The sequence below is a fragment of the Triticum aestivum genome, chromosome 6D, assembly GCF_018294505.1.
Source record: "Triticum aestivum cultivar Chinese Spring chromosome 6D, IWGSC CS RefSeq v2.1, whole genome shotgun sequence".
NCBI classification, from domain to species: domain Eukaryota; kingdom Viridiplantae; phylum Streptophyta; class Magnoliopsida; order Poales; family Poaceae; genus Triticum; species Triticum aestivum.
Genome location: NC_057811.1, coordinates 33,789,864 through 33,811,996, shown reverse-complemented (window position 1 = coordinate 33,811,996; position 22,133 = coordinate 33,789,864). Strand labels below are relative to the sequence as shown.

At 43.4% G+C, this 22,133-nt stretch overlaps 2 protein-coding genes and 1 long non-coding RNA gene across 3 annotated transcripts in view; 1 reads left to right on the top strand and 2 right to left on the bottom strand.

The window, feature by feature from the left end:
• Positions 1 to 935: 935 nt before the first annotated feature.
• On the bottom strand, positions 936 to 2,359 carry LOC123141112 (uncharacterized). Its single transcript, XR_006470169.1, has 3 exons — positions 1,792 to 2,359; positions 1,525 to 1,703; positions 936 to 978 (listed from the first exon to the last, which is right to left on the bottom strand). It is a non-coding gene; the product is annotated as an uncharacterized lncRNA (long non-coding RNA).
• A 4,150-nt stretch (positions 2,360 to 6,509) lies between these two features.
• LOC123143292 (protein LURP-one-related 15) lies at positions 6,510 to 8,496 on the top strand. Its single transcript, XM_044562152.1, has 3 exons — positions 6,510 to 6,934; positions 7,755 to 7,982; positions 8,072 to 8,496. The coding sequence occupies exons 1-3, from the start codon at positions 6,692 to 6,694 to the stop codon at positions 8,213 to 8,215; spliced, it is 615 nt and encodes a 204-aa protein (XP_044418087.1). The 5' UTR covers positions 6,510 to 6,691; the 3' UTR covers positions 8,216 to 8,496.
• Positions 8,497 to 20,617: 12,121 nt separating this feature from the next.
• LOC123142383 (uncharacterized) overlaps positions 20,618 to 22,133 on the bottom strand; it is a 56,533-nt gene continuing 55,017 nt past the window's right edge. The window contains exons 6-7 of the mRNA XM_044561321.1: positions 22,046 to 22,074; positions 20,618 to 20,954 (exon numbers count right to left, since the gene is read on the bottom strand). The gene's annotated coding sequence lies outside the window, so the exon portion shown is untranslated. The remainder of the gene's footprint in view (positions 20,955 to 22,045; positions 22,075 to 22,133) is intronic.

The following is a 22,133-nucleotide window of genomic DNA, read 5'->3' as shown; positions in this document are numbered from 1 at the left end:
AGATTAAAACATTAGTAAAAAAACAATTGCTCTTCCAGTGGAAAAATAAGTAAACATAAAGGAACAAATCAGCGCAAGATGCAGATGGATAAGGCAAGATCATTTAGTAAAACTAAAATATTCATCAATCAAATGCTAAAAGCATATATGACCCACAGATAGATTTTAATAGCAAAAAAAATCGGTTCCAAAAAAGTGGCAGGTCTTAATAAATATGCAATTAATTAGATATCCTTCCAGAAACAGTAAAAATCCATATTGGTTCCCATTGCATTTCTCTTCGTGTCTTCGGAAGCTATCCTAACCTTCCAAAAGTATGAATGTTTAAGAAAAGCCGCCAATTGAAAATGGAGACCCAGCTCACGAGGTATTATACTTAGACTGATTTACATGTTGATTGTTCCAATTGTTGAGAGCATCATACTCTGAAATAGAGAGCATATGTAGGCACGCCCAAGGATTCAAATCATGTTTAATACTCCCTCCATTTCTTTTTGGCTGCATATAAATTGTGGTCAAAGTCAAACTTTGTGAACTTTGACTAACTCTGTAGGAAAAAATATCAAAATCTACAATACTAAAGCTATATGCTATGGAAATTAATTTCATGATGCATCTAAGAATATTGATTTCATGTTGTGAATCTTGATAATTTTACCATTACAATCGGTAACTATAATTGTAGTGGTTAGTTTTCCAATTGTTTTCTTTGAAGTTCTATGCAAGTCCAAACTCCAGCAACACATAACAGCAAAAGGAGCTTGCAAGAGCTAAAAAGCAGCCCAAACAATATCACTGACGGTTGCTGGGTAGAACCCTAAAGAAAAAACAAATCACTCCTATGTAACTTGAAAACCAAAAGCTAAAAAAGATAAGTTTAAAGACATACCTCAATGCTAGATGGAATCGCAGCTAGGCAAAAGCAATGGCTGCTATAGCAATGCCTCGATATTTGGTACATCAACATATGCATGCCATCTGCAAGCAGAAGTTCAGTTCAATCCCCAATCACCTCAAAATATAAACATATAAAGAGATCCTGAACAGAGGCATAGCATGTATTGTCAACTTCCAAGTAGACTCTGAGAATTTGACAATCTTTGAAGCCTTGCTAGTAAAATTTTAAACTGCCACCGTCTGAAATGCATATACACACGACCAAACATCGAATGTGAATGTTAAATTGGCGAATACTTGGGGATGCACAGCATACCCAGAAAAGGGTCCACTCCACACACGACTGCAAATACCCATCATATGTATGTAAGTGACCACAAAAGCACATACAAACTGCAAGAAATTTTAGCAACCAACGTAGACTAATCTAACACAATCATATCATACAAAGCAACCAATTAAGACGATAAGAACATAGTACAACACGATTTGAATCACATGTTTTTCTCCATCGGAGCGGTGTGCGCTCTCCGCCTGTTGGTGTTCAACCGTCATGTGGGAGGATAGGAACGGAAGAAACTGAATAAATAGGCACGGTGAAAATCCCCAACCCTGCCTGCCTCTTACCTTCTCGTCTGCACCCACGAGGCAGCGACGGCGACGCCGCTTGCTCATCCACCCCACCCCTCACGGCTGCGTACGCCGGCCGCCGGAATGAGCTCGCGACCACTCTCTGCCATTTTCATTGCTCGTCCTCTGCCACCTCGGACTCGGCCTCTCCCGCATCTCCACCTCCGCCTTCGCTTCTGCCCATAACGAAGGAGAAGTAAAAAAAAAAGATTAACCCATGCAGGCATTTTACCGAGCAGGTGAAGAGCATGGAGTGAAACTCACCTTGGAACAAACAGTGCGGACAGGCATACGGAAGAGGCAGAAGCAGGAAACCGGCAGCAGCGGTTGTATGAACAGCAAGAAAATAAGAAGAGAAAGGGAAGAACAAATCAGCGCTTGAAGAGCGACGAGCGAAATCGATCTGTTGAAAGGGGATGCACGTCCTTAACCTAACCGAACGCATAAGCATCGGCTACAGCGAGGAATGCCATGGTCCTCAAGCAAGCAGGCAACGAGAAAGATGATGGCGGGCAACGACGGCATCGGACGATGGCTTGCGGAGACGGGTGGAGAGGCAGAGCACCGGGGCTGACTCCTCTCCCGCCGCGCGACCGTGGAGAAGGAGGGAGCCGACCTCCGTCGCTCCACACACCTGAAGACGGCTCAGATCGGGAACCACCGCTGCGACCTGAAGACGAGCGGTGGGAAGGCGAGGAGGAGGAAGAGGCGAGGCGGTGGAGGAGTAGCAGTCGGCGGCGGGGCTCCTAGGGCGCAGGAGGAGGAGGTGGGAGGGAGTGGCGGCAGACGAGGGAGGGAGGAGTGAGGGGCGCGGGGTTGTGGATTGGGGCTAGGGTTCGATGCCTTTTTCCTCTTGCTCGATCGCTGTGGCCCTCGCGCGACCGCTCACTCGCTGTGGATTTCGCTCGTGTGGTGCGGTGCGCCCTCACATTTTTTTCGGTGGTTTTTACTCCTCGCGTGGCGTGGTGCGCTCGAGCGATGGTTGTGCCTAGCACTTTTTCAGGGTTTATATGTTAGATTCGGCCAATTTGGAAACTAGTGAATTTTGTGGGAAATCGCCGATTACGAATCAAATGCTGGTGGACGGTGACGTGGATTATTCGGAAAGATCTGAACTGCTCCACCCCTCCATAAGTAGTGCACCACCCACCCACCAATCTCCTCCCGCTTTCGCATCTGCATCTAGTGGCTAGCCATGTTTGGTACCCCCTCTCTCGCATCTTGGAGCCCCTCCATGGCCATGAGCTCGAGCCAGAGCTCATCCTCCATGGTCAGCCATGAGGGGCACAAAGCCCCAGCCAGGGCTCCTGCTCCGTAGCCCATGAGCGGAGCGAACAAAGGCCGAGCCAGGGCTCCTCCTCCATGGCCTGTTCGGGCCATGTGGAGAACCAAGGTCGAGCCGGAGCCCGGATGGGGATAGGAACCAGAAGGACACCAAGGCCTGGATGATTTGCTGGTCCTTGGCCGCTAGCCAGTAAGCGAGATTGGTTTTCCACCCATCCTTTGGATTTTTCATGGTCTTCGATGCAGAAACTTTGACCCGAGTTCGTTGCTGCACGCCCTCACTTTATTGGATGGATCTCCTCATCCATTACTCTCCCGCTGCCTTTCTCTGATTTGATTTTCTTCTCTGCCTACTTCTTCTTGGTTCTTCTCAGGCAGATCTGGCAAAAGCCGCCTAACCGCCGCACAGGCGCGGCACAAGCTAGGCTCGCTTTCTTTTTCTTTCTGATGAAGAGCACATGCCAACACTAGATGGGCTGCATTGGCTCTGTAAGACCACACCAAACGGCCCTGGACACTTGATACGCCCCGCAAGGCCCAAATGCCCTACGTTTAAGCCCCTGTAAATTGGGTGTGACGCCCATCCAGTAAGAAACGAGAATAGTGCCAACCCACCATCGCCGCCGCCACCGTTCTCAGCTCCCACCGACCAACACCAGCCAGTATGCCTCCCACTTCACACCCCCTACCCCCGCCCCACCCCACACCTCCTACCCAGTGATCGTTGATCACTACTTTTTTTTATCCGCAGGGATCACCGACCAGCCGCTGCCGTCTACGAGAGGAGGGCGGTAGCCGTTGCAAGTGAGTGGCCTCTCCTTCCTCCCCCAATGCCCCCAGATCCCACCGTTCCTCTTCTTCTGCTAGATCCGGGGCCTGTGCTGCTTTTCATTCCCTTCTGCGGCTAGATCTTGGTTTTGTTTCCCATTTGATTTGGTTTCTCATGTTTGCTCTTGCTCTTGCTCTGCACCGCAGTTTGAAGGAGGTTGCCTTCGTCAAGGTGAAGCACGGCAAGTCATAGAGGGGTGGCGTGGTGGGGGACAAGGAAGGTGTGCTCGGCTTCCCGGTCTAGGACATGCCTCATGGTCAGAGACGTTGCTTGTTCGTCAAATTCCCATTCTTGGTCTTTTTGTTGGGTTGTGTTTGATTCCTGACGCTCATGTTTTTGTTGGAATGTGCAGACGTCCTATTCGATCCCCAGGCGGCCTCAGCCCTCCAGGCCGACCTCAAGAAAGACCTGGCCGCCCAGAACATCAGCAGCGGTGGTGACCCAGACATGACCCACCTGATAGCCTTGTTGACGTCCGACACCAGCCTTGATTCCTCCGTCGGCCACCACGGGCGTCGAAATCACCTTAGAAATTAGAAGATGATGAGGAAGAGGTGCGGGGATGGAAAGAGATGGATTCTAAGCCCTCCATTGACATCAAGTGACCCAGATAACCACTACTCGGTTAAAAGTCGAATATAATTTATACTAAACCTTTGTACTTATGTTTACATTTTTAATGCATATAATTTGCTTAGTTGACATAATTATCCATGCAACATTATTGCTAAGTACTCACTATGTTTTTATTTACTCTCCATATTAGCTTTGTCATAAGCCAAACTTTATAGAGTTTGACCAAGTTTATAGAAAATAATATGAACATTTACAATTACAAATATATATATATGATGTGAAAATATATTCAATAATTAATCTAATGCTATTAATTTGTCATTCTCAACGTTAATAAAAAAATTTAAACTTGGTCAAAGTTTACAAAGTTTGACTGAAGATAAAGCTAATATACAAAATAAATAAATAAAACAAAGGGAGTAATAGTTATAGCCATCTTTTTTTATACAATTATTATGTGTATCATTGTAAAAATACATGTGCTAAACTTAAATAGTTTTGTAATAAAAGCCTTCTTGAGTTATTTTGACTTTAAATTATTGTGTAACACAAACCTTCAAGAATAATTTTGACAAATGTATAAACTACATAGTATGAATTGTGTGTGTGTGACCACATCTTTAAATGTCATGGTACAAATCTCTAAAGTATACCACAAAAAGAGTATCTCAATAGTAGTTTCTAGTGTATGATTAACTAAGCATATTTATAGAAAATTTCTAAATTATAAGTTGAACTGTTGGCATTAATTCATACTTCATGGTGAAATGTGTCTTGTAAATTACCAGGGTTTCAGGAATAAAGTTGAATGTATCCATGCTATGTACTTTCTATTGAAATAACATCACTTGTAATAAATCACCTCACACATAATAATGTTGTGGATTTTACTCCCTACATTCCCTTATACAAGGCCACTATCAAAAATACATTTTGCATCAATACAAGGCCACCAACAGTAATCGAGGCAAAAATTAATGATGTTTCCTCATACTAGCAACTTTTTAATACTTACATGAATGTAGTCATAATTACACTCAGCCCTTCCTTTTCATTCATTCGTTGCATGCTTGTGGTGTATTAATGATCCCGAATAACGAAAAGAAAAGTTGACTTGCAAAGGAGTCATTAAGTTTTTATCTTGGTACCTGTAATATGACTTTATGGCTTTGTATAAGGGAATGGATGGAGTACTATTTCTGTGGACAACCGACTTGATTATGTGTTATGCTCGTGGGCAATGTACTTGATACCATATGGTGTATTTTCTCCACTTTTAGATCGTGAGCTACCTTTTCTTTTGCTTCTTCGGCTCCCTAGGCGAAGCATATGCAGGCTGTGGGGCGGAATATCTCCCCTGGAACCCACTCTCCCATTCTTTTATCATTATTCTCCAGCACAATCAGACCATTCACCTTTTCTTTATTGTTCTCCATCGAGTCATGTTTGTATGGTCTCTCCGCGAATAAGTTTATGATGAGCATAGTCCAACCCCTGCTTGTCACTCTAGCTTGTCTTTCCCACCATTGTTATTGAGATGAGAACGACACATAATAGCTTTTTTGGGGGATTACTAAGCTTTGTTGATCAAACGAAATGTTCATAGGGATGCATAACGGGTCATGAGGAGTGCCAAGCCACATGTGGCGACCCTGATCAATCGAATGAGAAAACTTAACAATATCATGAGCTTCTACGTTTGACTCTCTTCCTTCAAAACAAAAAAGATGGCTAGTAAAGTTCTGTTTCCTACTGATAATCTCCTAAATGATGGATTTGTTCTATATTTTTTCGACAACTTGTGGCAATTGCATGCGCTATACATTCAACTAGACGGAAAACAACGCAGTAGCCCAACTTAGAGTGTGAGCTTGTCCTTATATGTAATCGGAGAGGGGAGGTCGGGAATCAATTAATCTTGACATTGAAAACTCATTTCAGTAAATCAAACTTTTTTTACACTTGACCGAGTTTATCAAGAGAAACTTCTTTTTTTCCGGTGTTAAAGAGTGTTATTCCATAATGATCGGGTTATAATCTCGAGACAACAAGTCCTTACGGAACGGAGGGAGCCGCTGACGGCGAGGGGAGTATAAGTTTTATCTTGTATTTGTATGAAGTTGTAAAATATTATTTTCAGTAAATTCGCTTAACAAATTCTAAAAGGTTTGACTTGACTCGCTTAGGATCACAGCCACTCGACTTGTCGTGTGGAACCCCCTTGCCGCTCCACCACTTTGTGCCGTCCACCATTATTGTTGTTCTGCCAGCGGCATATACGGAGGGAGGGAGCTCCACCGTCCCCTGTTTCCCACCCCCTCCCCTGTCCCATTCGACAAAACACGCCAAGCACGCGCACCGAATCCATCGCCCGAGCAAGCGAAGCAGACGCCACCTGCCCTGCCCAGACCGCCGCCCACCGTCTCCCAGGAGCTCAGAGGCGCCACCAAGAACCGCACGGAAGAGAGCGGATCGATGGCGATGGCCGGCGGAGCCCCGCCGGCGCCGCTGCCGGTGGTGGGGCACCAGTTCTGCGCGCCCTACGTGGTGCCGCTGACGGTGACCAAGAAGGCGCTCAGCCTCTCCGACGGCGACTTCGCCATCACGGACGCCAACGGCGCCGTCGTGCTCAAGGTCAAGGGCGCCATCTTCAGCATCCGGAGCCGCCGCACCATCCTCGACGGCGCCGGGATGCCCCTCCTCACCATGCAGGAAAAGGTCCGTTATTTACTACAGATTCGCTTGTTTGTCTGTCTGTCCATCTCCCTCCCCTGGCCTGGCGCCGCTGAAATTTCTTCGATCCGTAGACATTTCTGCAAGTTCTTTGCAGAGTAAGATCGTTGACCCGTAGATAAGGGGGAACAGAGTCGTCGCAAATTGGAATAGTCTTGCATTTTTTTTAGCTGGGGGAGGAATAATCTTGATTCTTCAAGTTGAGCTGGGCGAGGAATAATCTTCATGCTCACAAGTCACAACCCAAATTATTGCAAAATCATTACACGAGAGTAGCAAGGAAAATGACGTGTATAAATGAAATTGACTAATTCCAAATTTCCTTGTCCGATGTCCCCACTTGAGCTTGATGCCTGAACTATTCGGTCTTGTGTGCAACATAGGAGTATTGGGATAACTGGGACACTGATTAGGAGGTCCCAGGGAACGCTCTCAGAGCCATTGGATCCAGATCATGCGGATGGCAATTTTTTAAATCGCTGGCATTCTTTTGCGTATATAGCAATTTTCACTCCTGATCATGGCAAGTCTTCCAAACTTGCCATGGCAATTTTAGTTGAAATTGCATGGCAATTTGAGCGTTCGCTGGAAAAGGCTCCCAGGGAACATTTCCCGGATATTGCGGTCCATGAGTATTTCCTTTCTTTCTGTTTTGTTGATACAAGGGAGTAGCAAAAGGAACTTTCTTGGCGAACTATATATGAATAAACCATTAGTACAATCTGAATTTGGTGGCTTAAGTTTAGACAACACATGCTGCTGTGGCTTTAGTCGTTAATTGTGGTTGTATAAATCACTTGATCAGGTGTTCAGCATGCACCACCGATGGGAGGTTTTCAGAGGGGACAGCACCAACGCAGGTGACCTGCTCTTCACCGTGAAGACAACTTCGCTGATCCAACTCAAGACCGAGATGGATGTCTTCTTGGCAGGGAACACCGCGCAGCAGGTCTGCGACTTCAAGATCAAGGGCAGCTACTTCGACAGGTCCTGCGTCTTCTACCTTGGCGACTCCAACAACATGGTAGCTCAAGTAAGTAGCTTCTGATCATGTTGTGGAGCTTCAAAACTTTTTTTATCTATTAGCTCAGAAATGTAACCAATTACAATCGGACGCCGCAGATGAGCCGTAAACTGACTGTTTCCAATGTGCTGCTGGGGAGGGACACGTTCAGTGTGACCGTGTTCCCGCACGTCGACTACGTGTTCATCGCGAGCCTTGTTGTGATCCTGGATGAGGTTCACAGGGACAAGCGCGACGATTGATGAGTGAGTTATATACGCTCCTCGATCCTAAGCGTTCCTGGAGTTCTACTACTGTCGTGTCATCTCAAGTTGATATGTTGTCACTGTAAGTCACTGGTGTTATCTGCATTTCTTGTAGCATTATGCGTGCATGGTGAGCCATGCTGAATTGTGATGTTGTGGAATAATGTTCATGCACCTTACATTTGATCCCTGGCCTGCCAGTGTATCATTCGTATTTACTGCAGTGATGGATTGTTTGCTTGAGATGAAATGTTGAGCTATATATAATTTTTCTTTCTCGGTCGTGCGCGATGGTCTACTGCACATGTTTAGTATCACAACCAAGGAACAAAAAATAAATTATGTTATGCAAAGTAAGGTATCGAGCAATTTAAACTAAGAAGTATCCAATAGGTTTGTTTCATATTATCACATCTTTCTAGAAAAGGAGGATCACTTCCTGCCTCTACATCATTATGATGCACACAAGCATGTATTATTAAAGTTACCAAGCACCAGTACTGAAGTACACAAATAACAAATAAAAAGCCACAACCGGCGGAAATATCACTTTTTTTAATGGGCAGCACACTACTACAAACTACAAGAGTGCAAAAGGGAAATCAAATAGTCCTAATAAAATTGGAGGTGGTATGACTAAATATTGGTTTCTAACTATAACTGTAGACACTGACAGCTAAATCAGAATACAATCATGTCTGTGTTTTTTTTTTAATTCGAAGCTCATTTCTTGGTTAAAGATAAATCTTGCAAAGCGCCTGCAACTTATATTCTTAGACAACCTAAATCAAAGGATATATATGATAAAATTAATTTTAATTTTCATACATTTTTATTGTAGTTTGTTTTTCTTAGCAAACTTAGCATATATGTCCGATAAATCTTGCAAAGCACCTGCAACTTATACTTTTGGACAACCTAAATCAAAGGATATATATATATGATAAAATTAATTTTAATTTTCATACATGTTTATTGTAGTTTGTTTCTCTTAGGAAACTTACCATACATGTCTTGATTTTATTATAGTTTTCAGAGTAGTTTACAATCAAACTCACATGAAGGGATGTTGCTAAGATAGTGCTTATGAGTGCAAATGTGCAGATAAAAAATTATTGGTAATGGTATCTCGCACAGATGGCAAACAAGTGCATTTTGCTGACAGTTTTAGTTGCGACGCATGATCAAACGATGGCCCGTTTTTGCCTCAAATTTTCCTTTCTCCCAGAAACTGCCAGTCTGTAAAGAAACTGGCAACAAAAACTTTTGCAAATGTCATCCCTCACAGCGAACATTCACCATCTATTGGGATCCAAAATTATACATATAAATTTATCATAATTTATGAGAATGTTCTTTTTATGTTACCATGTTCGTATTATTAGTGTGCCATATTTTATTATATACTAGCACATATGCCCGTGCGTTACAACGGAAGATAAAATAGTATGTATTTAAAGTCGGTGAGAATTATATGTGCACATGAAGAAAAAAATTTAGCTTCTCGGTTTCGGCGCGTGTGAAGAAATCAATCCGCTATATTTCCAATCATTGATCAAGGACATTTAAGAGTTTTGTTACGACATTGTACGCTAGAGAAGGCTCATGAGTTATTCAATCTACTCTTCCTTTCAATCCTTTCAATCGATGGGATTTTAAGGTATGAAGTTTCTGAATATTATAGGAAAGATGAACAAAATCCTGAACAGTATTTTTTTAAATTATGTACACTTTTCAAAAAACATGAAAAAAATATGAAAGGGAACATCTTTTAAAATTCACAAACGTTTTCTGAAAACACCAAGTTTTTTATAAAAACATACATATTATTTGAATTTGTGAAAAAAAATTAACAGAAACATGTGTTGAAAACTCATAAGATTTTTACAAAATGTGTACCTTTTATACACGAAATTTATTTTTTATATTTAAAATTTCACTCAAACAAGAACATTTTTCGAATTTGGAGCATTTTCTTAAATGCCATTTTTTTCTTAGAAATCTCGAACAATTTTGGAAAACATATTTTTTTTTAAAGGAAACTTTTTGCGAGTTCTGAATATTTTTCAAAATAGCAACAAAATTTTGGAATTCTAAACATTTTCCAAAATTTGTTTTTTTAATTCGGAACTTTTTTTTGAGAATTTTAGTTTATGAAGTTAATTCTAAAAGAAAAATAACTTGGAAGCGAAAAAAGAGATAGGGAAAGAGAATATAAATAGATGTAAAACACAGGAAAAAAGAAAAATGGGCAAGCCCATTATTGGCTGTCCTGTGCGAAACTCCTACTATTTGTCGCCCAGTGTGAAAAATAGAATTTTCACAGCTGCGTGGTAAGAAAAATGAAGTGGGCTGTCTTCGCAGGGCCACAACACGCGGCCCACGTATGTAAATTCTTTTCTAGCAGATAAACATATAAAAAATTAGTACCACCTCGAATAAAAAAATATTCTTTTCGACGGTGAACAGATGAAAAAAATTGACAAAACACACCTTGCTTTCTTAGTAGGTATAGATATAGATAATCATATTGATTTTTCTCAACAAAGGGTGGATTTCATTGACCCAACATGAAGCATCAAGTGGATACAAATACAATGAATACATACCCGGTCTCTGCATAGTTAGGATGCACATAGCAACATGAACACACACATCAGAACACACCGATAAAATAGCAAAGTCATACAAGACCAAAGCTATGCCTTTGCAAGGAAAAAAAGACCCAAAGCGATCAAAACAATGATCGACAAATGACAACAACGACCATCTCCACACCAACCGTTTCTTGACACCATAGGACAACAAGATTCTTCAACATTAATGCCTTTCGTAAGGGAACGATGCTCAAGCATCGTCATCACCTAATCCAACCATGAAAGGTTGAATTCTAGGATTTCACCCTGAAGAACAAGTCTGAACATATTCGAGCAATGCCTTCAACAAGATCACAGTACAAAAATATCGTCATTGTCAGATATAACCCAGTCAGGTCAAGATTTTCACCCCAGAAACTCGAGACCGGGTACTCATGGATCACCACCAAATTGAAGTTAATCATGTGTTGTCACCACCACTTTTCCACAATTTCAACAGCTACATGGGCATCACCATATCCTCTGCCTTGTTTTCCTTCAAGCAATATGACAAATGACAATCAATGGAAAATAGTATGTCTGATATGTTTCTCGTCGCATCCCATATATTTACTTTGTTTCGTCCATTCCACCATAACCATAATAGAAGACGCACTTCCACACACTCGTCCGATTTTTGTTTACAAATTTCTTCTAACACCATTTTTAAAAATAGCATAGGAGGACTCTTAGAAAAAGAACCACTTATATCTGCATCTAACCGACCCACCTACAAGCTTCCCCGCGACGCCAGTTTCTAAAATCGAAAGTGTAGGAGACACAAGGAGGGAATAGAATAGTTCCAAGCGATACGGTGCAACCAATGAACCAAATAGTTGTTGCTCGGTTATATTGAAATATAGTTTATACTATTCCTTCTTTCCCTTAAAAAAATAACTCAAGAAAAATCCAATTATTTACTCTACAAGAATGAAATGCTTGTTATGCCTAATATACTTAGTTTAACCTGTATCTGTTTTAATTCTGTTCTTTATCCTACTAGTTTTTTCTTTGCCAAATTACCCGAAGCTTATGCTATTTTCAATCCAATCGTGGATATTATGCCTGTTATACCTCTATTCTTTTTTCTATTAGCCTTTGTTTGGCAAGCTGCTGTAAGTTTTCGATGAAATCTTTAGTACTCTGTATGCCAAATTGATTGTAATTATGTTTGACTTATAGCAAGATACATTTTTAACAGATATTGATTAATTGACATTATTATCCATGCAATGTTGTTATTAAGTACTCTATATTTTTATTTGCTCTGCATATTAGCTTTGTCATAAGTCAATCTTAATAAAGTTTGACTAAATTTTATCTTGGTACCTGTAATCTGAATTTGTGGCCTTATATAAGGGAATGGAGGGAGTATATATTATGTCGAAATGTATTCAATGGTAAATCTAATGGTGTTGATTTGACATTGTCGATCTTATGCTCAAAGTTAACAAAGTTCGACTCAAGACAAAGTTAATATGAAGAATAAATAAAAGCAGGGGGTCTTAGTTATATTCGTATCGTTATACAACTGTTATTTATATCATTGTAAAAATACATGTGCTAAATTTAAATTATTTTGTAACAAAAATCTCCTTGATTATTCTCTCTTTAAATTATTTTGTAACAAAACCTCCATGAATTATTTTGACAATTGTGTGTGTGTGTGTGTGTGTGTGTGTGTGTGTGTGTGTGTGTGTGTGTGTGTGTGTGTGTGTGTGTGTGTGTGTGTGTGTGTGTGACTAAGTGAGTGAGTGAGTGAGTGAGTGAGTGAGAGGGGGGGTACAAATCTCTAAAGCATACAAACCAAATGAATATCTCAATAGCAGTTTCTAGTGTATGATTAGGTAAGCATAGTTATAGAAACTTTTAGTTATAAGTTGAACTGTTCGCATTAATTTTCTTTGTCAGCGTTTTCATGGTGAAACAGTGGCGGAGCTAGACGGAGATGGATGGGGGGCCAAAAAGATAAAACTCCAATTTCCAGAGGCATAATACCATATTTTTTCCAATCCCATCCCTCCAAAAGAAAAATCTTCACAAACTACCCAAGGCTGGGGCGGGGGGCTGTGGCCCCTGCAGCATTACACATAGCTCCGCCAGTGTGATGAAATGTGTCTTGCAAATTACCGTGCTATCAGTACTAAGTTGCAACTTATCCATGCTATGTACTTTTTATTGAAATATACTAATCATATCGCACATAATAATGTTTGTGGATTTTACTATTTTTTGCCAACATCAATTTTGATTATGTGGTATGCTCGTTGGCAGTGTACTTGGTATCATATGGTGTATTTTGTTCACTCTTAACTGGTGAGCCACCTTTCCTTTGTTTATTCAGCTCTCTAGGCGAAAGATATGCTGATGGCGGAGGTGGAGTACCTGTACCTCCCATGGAACTCACTCTCCCATTTGTGTTATCGTTATTCTCCTCCATAATCAGATCAATCATATTTTTTTATCATCACACTGGTAACTTGCCCCCCCCCCCCCACCCCCACCCCCGTGTCGCTTCCCTGGCGACTCAGGAGGCGAAACCCAAGCGCGGTCGCCTCCTCTCCCCACCTCCCCTCCTCCCCTTGCCGCCGCCTGAGGGGCTCACCGGTGAAGCCCGACCAACTCCCGGGATGGTGGGGGGGCTTTTCTTCTGCTGCGTGGCGGATCTGGTAGGCGCGGCATCGGCAGGCAGCTGATCTGCGAATCTTGGGAGGGCTACATCCGAGGCAGGCCGCGGTGGATGCTTCGCCGGAGGTTGGGCGCATGAGTGGCGGCTGAGCTCGAGGCAGCGGCGCCTCTGCTCCCTCTGGTGGTTGCGGGCATGCAGTTGTGGATGCGGGTGGGACGGGCCCGATCTGGGTTCACCCGGACCCGTCGCGAGCGAGTGGGGCGGCGGATCTGCGCCGAATCATCGTGGGGTGCAGTCTGAGGCTGGTGTTGATGCCTAGTGTGCGGCGGCGGCTGTGGGCAGGCGGGCGGGTCCGATCTGACCGCGTCCTGGCTTGTGTTGATGCCGCGGTCATTTTCGGAGCAACCCGAGGTGTGCTGGGGTGGTGCGGGCGGCTGGCGGTTGTGTGGTCAGGGACTTCTGTCCTTGGCGTTTGGGTCCAAATTCTCCGGACGAAAGTCTTGCTCGATGCCGGTGATGGCAACATCCACGGATGTTGATTTCCTTCTTGGAGGCATCACTGAGGAGATCTGTCACCCTCCTGCCTTTGGATCCTTCCTCCGGGTGAAAACCTAGATCCATCTTGTCGGATTGGCAATGGGGCATCCTTTGCTTCCTTACTTTGTTGGAAGCATTGCTTTGGAGAGGTTCTTGGTGGGCACACTTGGTCTGCGATAGTCTGGATGGTCGGGGCTCCGGTGGTGTGTGGAGCCGCGATGGCGCGTTCGTCCGAGGATGGTCGTTGGCCATAGTCCGGTGGTGGTGGGCGTCAGGAGCACACTTGAGATGCTTGGTGCGGCGGACAAGTCTTGTTAGTCCTCCTCTTGAGATTGGAGCGGCACATGTCTGCCCTGCTTCGGATATGTCTTCTCTCTCCAAGGTCGATGAGGTTGAAGAACACACTTGTGGCGGACATGCTTGATGCGGGCGCCCTTACATGTTGCAGCAAAGTCTAAGTCGTCGGGTCGCGAGCGCGATGAATGATATACGATGACACTGTGAAGATCTGCGAGGTGCTATGCTCTGTCATGTTTTGTTGTATCGGCGACCATGTATCTCTTGTGGTGTTATTGGCCTGGGTTTGTTGTTGGTCTTCTCTTTGGCTAGGCCGAGGGAACTTTTTTTTGTTTTCTCTGTTTTCTCTGTTTTCATCCACTGATCACTTGATCGCACATTGTTTCCCGCTTGCTTCGTGCTTAATCTATGAAATGCCAGCGAACGCTGGATCTTTCAAAAAAAATATTTTCTTTATCCTTCTCCGAGTCATGTTGTATGGCCACTCTTCCCAGATCGAGCTTATACTGAGGAGTAGAGCCCGACCCCCTGCTTGTCTACCTCGTCCGTCCCACCATTGCTATTGAGCTGAACCACACAGAATATCTAGCATAGAGCTTGGGTTTGTCCATATCTGCAATCGGACAGAGGAGGCTGACAATTGATCAATCGTGACGATGAAAAACACGATACCTCACTAGCAACTATGCCCGTGCGTTGCAACGGGAGACAAAAAATTATGTGCTAACCAAATAAGTATGACTGAATACCCTGATATATGAGCGTACTCTAATTTAACACAGTGGCTCACCATGTTGCCATTCACTTTTTCCTAACCCTCGCCGATGATGGTCGCGATGTTCACGCGATCACAATGCATTCGACGTGGTAAATCCCAAGATGCGCTTGCCAATGCATGCCACACTTGTCATTATGTTGCGCAAGAGAACATTTAAAACTTTAAAAACAAATGTCCTCGACCACGAACTACTCCCAACGCCAAGAGATATAAAACTTTTGAAAAACTAATCAAATCCTAGACATAAAAGACTTTTGAATCGGTGAACAGTTTTTCGAATCGACAAACATTTTTTTGAAATTATGGATTTTCTCAAAAAAATTCACGAACATTAGTTCTGTTTAGAAACATTTTATAAATGCATGAACAGTTTTCGGATTCATTAACATTTTTTGAATCGATGAACGTTTATTGAAACAGGGGGGAAATTAAAAGAAATATTTTTATTTTTGTGAACATTTTCTAAAATTTCATGGACATTTTTTTCAGATTCCCAAATAAGTTTTGAATACACGATTATTTTTTCAAAATCATGAACATGATTTTATTTCCCGACCATTTTTCCTAATTATTAATTTTTTAAAATTTGCGGACAGTTTTGCAAAACCACCAACATTTTTTGAGTCGGCAAAAAAATTATGGTTTTCTAACCATTTTTTTATTCACATATATATTATGATTTCTCAAACATTTTTTAAAAAAACTTCCAAGTTTTAAATTTAAAAATCTCGAATTAATTTAAAGAAGAAAGAAAACAGAATGAGAAAAAAAACAAAATGAAAAAAAACAGGGGAGTGAAGCCTGCCCATGGGCCGGCCCATGAATGGATACATGGAGAGGACATGCGTGAGAAAAGAGAGATAAAAAGTTTTTCTAACCATTTTTTAATTCACATGTATATTATGATTTCTCATACATTTTTTTAAAAACTTGCAAGTTTTAAAATTTAAAAATCTCAAATTAATTGAAAGAAGAAAGAAAATAGAATGAGAAAATAAAAAAAACAAAAAAAACAGGGGAGTGAAGCACGCCCACGGGCCTGCCATGAGTGCATACATGGAGAGGACATGCGCTAGGCGAGCTTTTGCGAACAGTTTTGCAAAACCACCAACATTTTTTGATTCGGCAAAACAATTATGGTTTTCTAACCATTTTTTTATTCACATATATATTATGATTTCTCAAACATTTTTTAAAAAACTTCCAAGTTTTAAATTTAAATATCTTGAATTAATTTAAAGAAGAAAGAAAACAGAATGAGAAAATAAAACAAAATGAAAAAACAGGGGAGTGAAGCCTGCCCATGGGCCGGCCCATGAATGGATACATGGAGAGGACATGCGTGAGAAAAGAGAGATAAAAAGTTTTTCTAACCATTTTTTAATTCACATGTATATTATGATTTCTCAAACATTTTTTAAAAAACTTGCAAGTTTTTAAATTTAAAAATCTTAAATTAATTTAAAGAAGAAAGAAAATAGAATGAGAAAAGAAAAAAAATAAAATAAAAGAAACAGGGGAGTGAAGCCCGCCCATGGGCCGGCCTATGAATGCATACATGGAGAGGACATGCGCTAGGCGAGCTTTGCGTCAACCACTCTGGTGCTTGTCGTTCTATGTCTCGAATTGGTCTTACCACTAGAAAACAATGAATCAGGACGGCTGCTTTTGATCCTAAAAATCAATTCGTTTTCTTGACTTATGGATGGCATAGTGCGTAATTTGTAACAACTTTGGGGGTATTTCTTTTGACGGACCGCTAGAAGCGATAGACGCTTTATTATTAGGGAAATATTTTGGTAAGTCAAACTTTTTTACACTTGGCCGACTTTATCGAGAGAACTTTTAGAGCTTGGGGCTAGAGCAGAGAAGAGGGCGCCAAAAAGGATCAAAGCTTTTGGCCGTGCACACAGCAGTCGGACCAAGTAGAGAAAAGGTGTAAAGCCCGACTTCAAATTAATGAAGTCATCAACCGGCTAGGATACAACAGTGCTGATACAAAGGCGAAATCTTGAAGAAAAACTGAAAGAAAATTGGCGGCGTACCCACACGTTACAGAGCTAAGCAGAGCAATGGCGAGCAAGGCACCACCACAGCGAAAACAGGATCAAGCTGCCGGAGAACTTTACACAAGCTAGAACAGCGGAGCAACTGCAAACAGTAGACTGCACAAGTGAAGACCGAGAGGACCCGAGCTGCGTGGAGAAAAGCATGGCTCCAGATCTAGCCGCCCCGAGCCTTGCCGGAGGGGAGATCCAATCGCCCCTACGCCTGAACCATGCCACAACATGCAGACGCCGTCCACCGGCCGGCTGCCCAGAGCCGAACTAGATGAAGAGCCGTTGAAGGATTGCAGGGAGGCCACCTCATCACCACCATAGCCGCCATCCCGGAGAGCAGAGCAACGCCGCCGCCACCAAGCACCTTACCGCGAGACCACAACCTCACCCTCCCTTGAACGACGCCTCCAAGGAGGACCAAGATGCCACAGCGCCACCGCCGTTCAGCCAACAAGGCCAAGGCTTTCGCCCGGGATCGTGGGAGAGGAGGAAGGCGGTGACGAAGAAGCCCGACACGCCCTCAGGAGGGAGATCGACACCGGAGCGCCGCCGTCGTCGGGGTCGACGGGAGGTCGACCAGGGGTTTCCCCCGTTCTAGGACAACCACCACCCACCCTCATGTGCCAGATCTGGCGGCCCGGAGGAGCAGCGCCCAGATCGGCGAGGGAGGACCACAGCAGAGGAGAGGAGACCGGGAAGCAAGCCAGCCGAGGCCAGCGGCGTAGCCCGCAGCAGCGACGAGCCTCCACCGCCCCGCCGCCGCCCACACGGCCAGTGGGGACGGCCAGCACCGGCGACGCCATCCGCCGGACGAGATCGGCGCGCCCTCGCCAATCAGGGCCGCCACCCTGAGATCCAAGGCCTCCTGCAGCACAGAGCGGCAGATCCTCGCCGCCACCTTCACCGGCAGCCGCGCCAGCGAGCTCCTCGGGTGGCGGCGGGGAGGGGAAGGGGGAGGGAGGGGGACGGCGAGGCTAGGGTTAGGTCGCTCTTGTGTTGCCCATGAGGGGCGTCGCGAGAGCCGGGGAGGACGACCGCAGCCGGACCAAGTAGGTCGTGTGTCCTGCTATACCTTGTTGGCAATCGACTCATAAAGCTCCAGAAGCTGGCGCGACTTGGTGACGTGACCGCTGGCATTTGGAATGACATACCAAGGTCCCAGTGGAGTCAAAGAGTTTCCGGATCCCCCGTTAGAAGTTGGTTTGATAGGTACCGACTGCTTCTCTGTGATAGTTTTGCTTTCTTATCTTTATCTTTATCTTTTCTTTACCTAATATTAAAGGGAGGATTGTTTCTTCACTTCTTTTCATTTACGGTGGGACCAAGATAATTTTTTCATACGTCCCAGGTGTTTCTCCCGATTCGTTTCTGTTTGGAAAAAAAATCACAGGACGCACAGATCCATAATGGGCCGGCCCATTAGCATACCAACAGCCCGTCCCACTAAAAAATAGCCAAGAATAAATACCCAGCCGCTCACACTAGAGCGCTCAAAGGGCTAGAGCGCTCAAAGGGCTCACGCTAGAGTGCTCAAAGGGCTAGCCACTAGACTAAACAAGCCTTGGTGTTTAATTAGCAGCGCGAAGTTTTAAATTTAGCTAGCAGTCAAGCGAGATACTAAGAGGAAAAGTTTTTTTAAGTAAATATATTTTAGAACGCGAAAATTTTGCAAGGTTGTTAATAAAAAACTGAAACTCAAACATTTTTCTAAAAGGACAATATTTCTCTTTTTTCTGAAATCTGAGTATTTTGTAAAACAAAAACATTTTTTTAAAACTAGGAGGTACTGTTGTGATTATTTTTTGAATTTGCAAATATTTTAAAAACACAAATATATTTTGAACTTTAAATTTGAAAAGGCAAACATTTTTTAAAAACATGCTTTCTTTAAAACATGGTAGCTAAATTGCTTTAATCTATACCTATTAATAAAACTTGGCGAATTTTTGAAATATGCCCACCTGATGCATTGTTTTAGTTCAATTTATTAAACTAGGGATATGGAAGGAATTTTTTTTTCTGTCGCGTCTTCACGTACGACCAGTCTCACTCGGCCTAGTGACTCTCCTCAAAATGCATGAGTCCAACTAAGGTTTTATGGTCTATCTGACACAAACTACTCAATTTACATGATGACACACATATATTGTGTGTAGTGCTTTTCCCTATTATATTAGCCAGATGATTAAAAAAACTTTGTTTAACATTCTTGATCTTTGCCGGACAGGAAGGCGACTCAACAATCCAGCTAATGGACCTGGCCAACCTTCGTTAGTGACAACTGATACCGTGACCACCGGCGACGAGGACGGTAAAGATGACAAGGAAAAACATGTGTCTCATGTTATATTGAAATGGAGGATGTGAACCTGAGGACGAGGTATTAGTCATGTTTATTATGTTATGGGTATTAGGTGATGTCTTTAGCGACGCTCAGTGGGTAAAGGGCGTGCGAGAGTTATTTTCTCCTGTTTGCGACGCACGGGCATGTTTACTAGTATTTCTTATGTACCCAATTTGTCACGTGGGAGTGTGGTCGCTCCGAGCTTCTCTAGTCGGTCGATATAAGGCAGTTCTATGCTTTTTGGAGGCTGTCGGCGTTGTTCCGATGGCCAATAAGTTGTTCCAAGTCAGTTCCTTGCATCTTCTGGATGTTGCTCCATGAGTTACCTCTTCCTTAAGACGTTCCTTCGTGTTCAGTTCAGCCAGGTCTCCATGTCTTTTTGCATATCATCGTGTGGTCGGCCTCGGGGCTCCCTTTCAGTTCCTTGATTGGTCACTTCAAAGCTTCGTTCTCCTTCACGCTTTCATGGGTGACACTAACTTTCTTGATTTGTTGCACCCCTGACATTGTCAGAATCTCTATTCCTAATGAAGCAGTTGGTAGTTTTCGCGGTTAAATTTCGTCCCATCAACACCGGTTTATTTTCCTCCTCCCTCCCACCTCCCACGTCCCAGCGATTCCCCCCTGAACCCGCGAACCAAAAAAAAAAAATAGCGATGCACCCACAAGATCCACGCGGCAAACCTCCGGTCGATCCTGAAAAAAACGGTGTGAAAAAAATCTACGAAAAAAACCTACTAAAATTAACCAGTCCCTCGCACATACGAGCGATTCATCCTGCGCTCGAAGCACTCGCACGCACGAGTCATTCACGGCCGTCATCCGTCCCTACGTCCACGCCGCTCATTCCCTTCGCCGCCGCCGATCTCACTGGGAAAACCCCGCCAGATCTCGCCTCCACGTTACGGAATCGGCGCCCGATCTCCTGGACACGACGCCCGAACTGACGCAGACGCACGACAACGACGCCGCCGCCGATCTCACTGGAAAGACCCCGCCGGATCTCGCCTCCACGTTACGGAACCGGCGCCATGGTTCTGGATCGTCGCTGCGGACGCATGTCGGTTTCAACCCCAGGTATGCTGTATAGGATCAAACAAACAAAACTCAATAATCTGTAGAGCTCAAACAAATCTGGGGTTAAACAAATCGATAGGAGTGCACGCCCCAGGTACGCCCCAGGTATGCTGTACACGGATTCTCTTTGTAAGGTCGCTGTGTAGAGGTCAAACAATTCTGGGGTTCAATCCAATGACGCCCCATATTGACTGAAGTTCTGTAACATGTACTGACTGAAGTTCAGTCAAATGACGCCTCATATTGATCCCTATTCTGTGACATGTATAGCATAAATCTACAGCAAGCTGCCCTTATGGACCGAAGTCCTGTACAATAGCGAGCTGCCCTTGTGATCTTCGACGGCCTTTAGAACTGTTGCAGTTTCACTTGATCTCGCTGCAATCAGATGAACAGTTCGTGTTAGCATTTTGAATTTTTAACATGGAAGGAGCAATCAGATGAACAGTTCATATTTGCAAAGTAGCACAGTCTGTTAGACATGTCTTTCTTTTTTGACCTCTACATCAAAACTCATATATCAAAGTAGCAGTCTGTTGGACATATATCCCCATATGGACTGACTTTCTGTACAATAGGACTGTTGGAATTTCACGTGATCGGTTTGCAATCAGACGAACAGTTGATGTTAGCATTATTAAGATGTAAGCAGCAAGGCCAGTTTACAAGTACTCCCTCCGTTCCTAAAAATAAGTCTTTGTAGAGATTTCACTATGGACCACATACGAATGTATCTAGATGCATTTAGAGTATAGATTCACTCATTTTGCTCCGTATGTGATCCATAGTGGAATCTCTCCAAAGACTTATATTTTGGAACGGAGGGAGTATTTGCTAATAACCTAAGGCTGTTGGACATGTCTTTCTTTTTTTTATAGTTACATATGGGGAATCCACACAGCAAGCCAACGGAGCAGACGACATCGTCACATGTACCTCCAGGTATATGTCCAACTATAAATTGTGCTGTACATGTCAAGCACCATCACAGGAGACTGAATGTGTTGCAGACCCGATGGATGGGACAAATGTTGACGACTATAACCCAGATATTATACCCGTAGGCAACGAAGTTGACAATATTTACCCAAGTAGTCCAGGTTTTAAGGCTGTGCAAATATACATAGCTTAATTCTATGTGTTTTATGTGACCAATCATACCTAACAGACTTGTAACTTGTAGGGAGTCCATATTACTCCATCTGAACGGATCATACTTGAACAGACCGATGGTGATAGCACATATGTGCATCAACCTTCCCATCTGATTTCGGGTAAGTATTGTTTTGCTGAAGGCTTAACACCATGTGCCTACAACTTTGCCTTATTTCGGACCAATATTTGTTACGTTTACATGATGCAGACAACCCTCCGATCTCATTCCTATATAATGGAGATTTGTTGCCGGCTCCCAGTAATCTGACACGAAATTATGCGAGAGATGTACCACAAAGTTCAAATGGTATTACCTCATACATCTTGGACACGAACGCTTCTTCTGCACCGGAGAAGGAGGCACAGGTCAGCCGTTTTCATTTGAATCATTGCTTTTGTTAC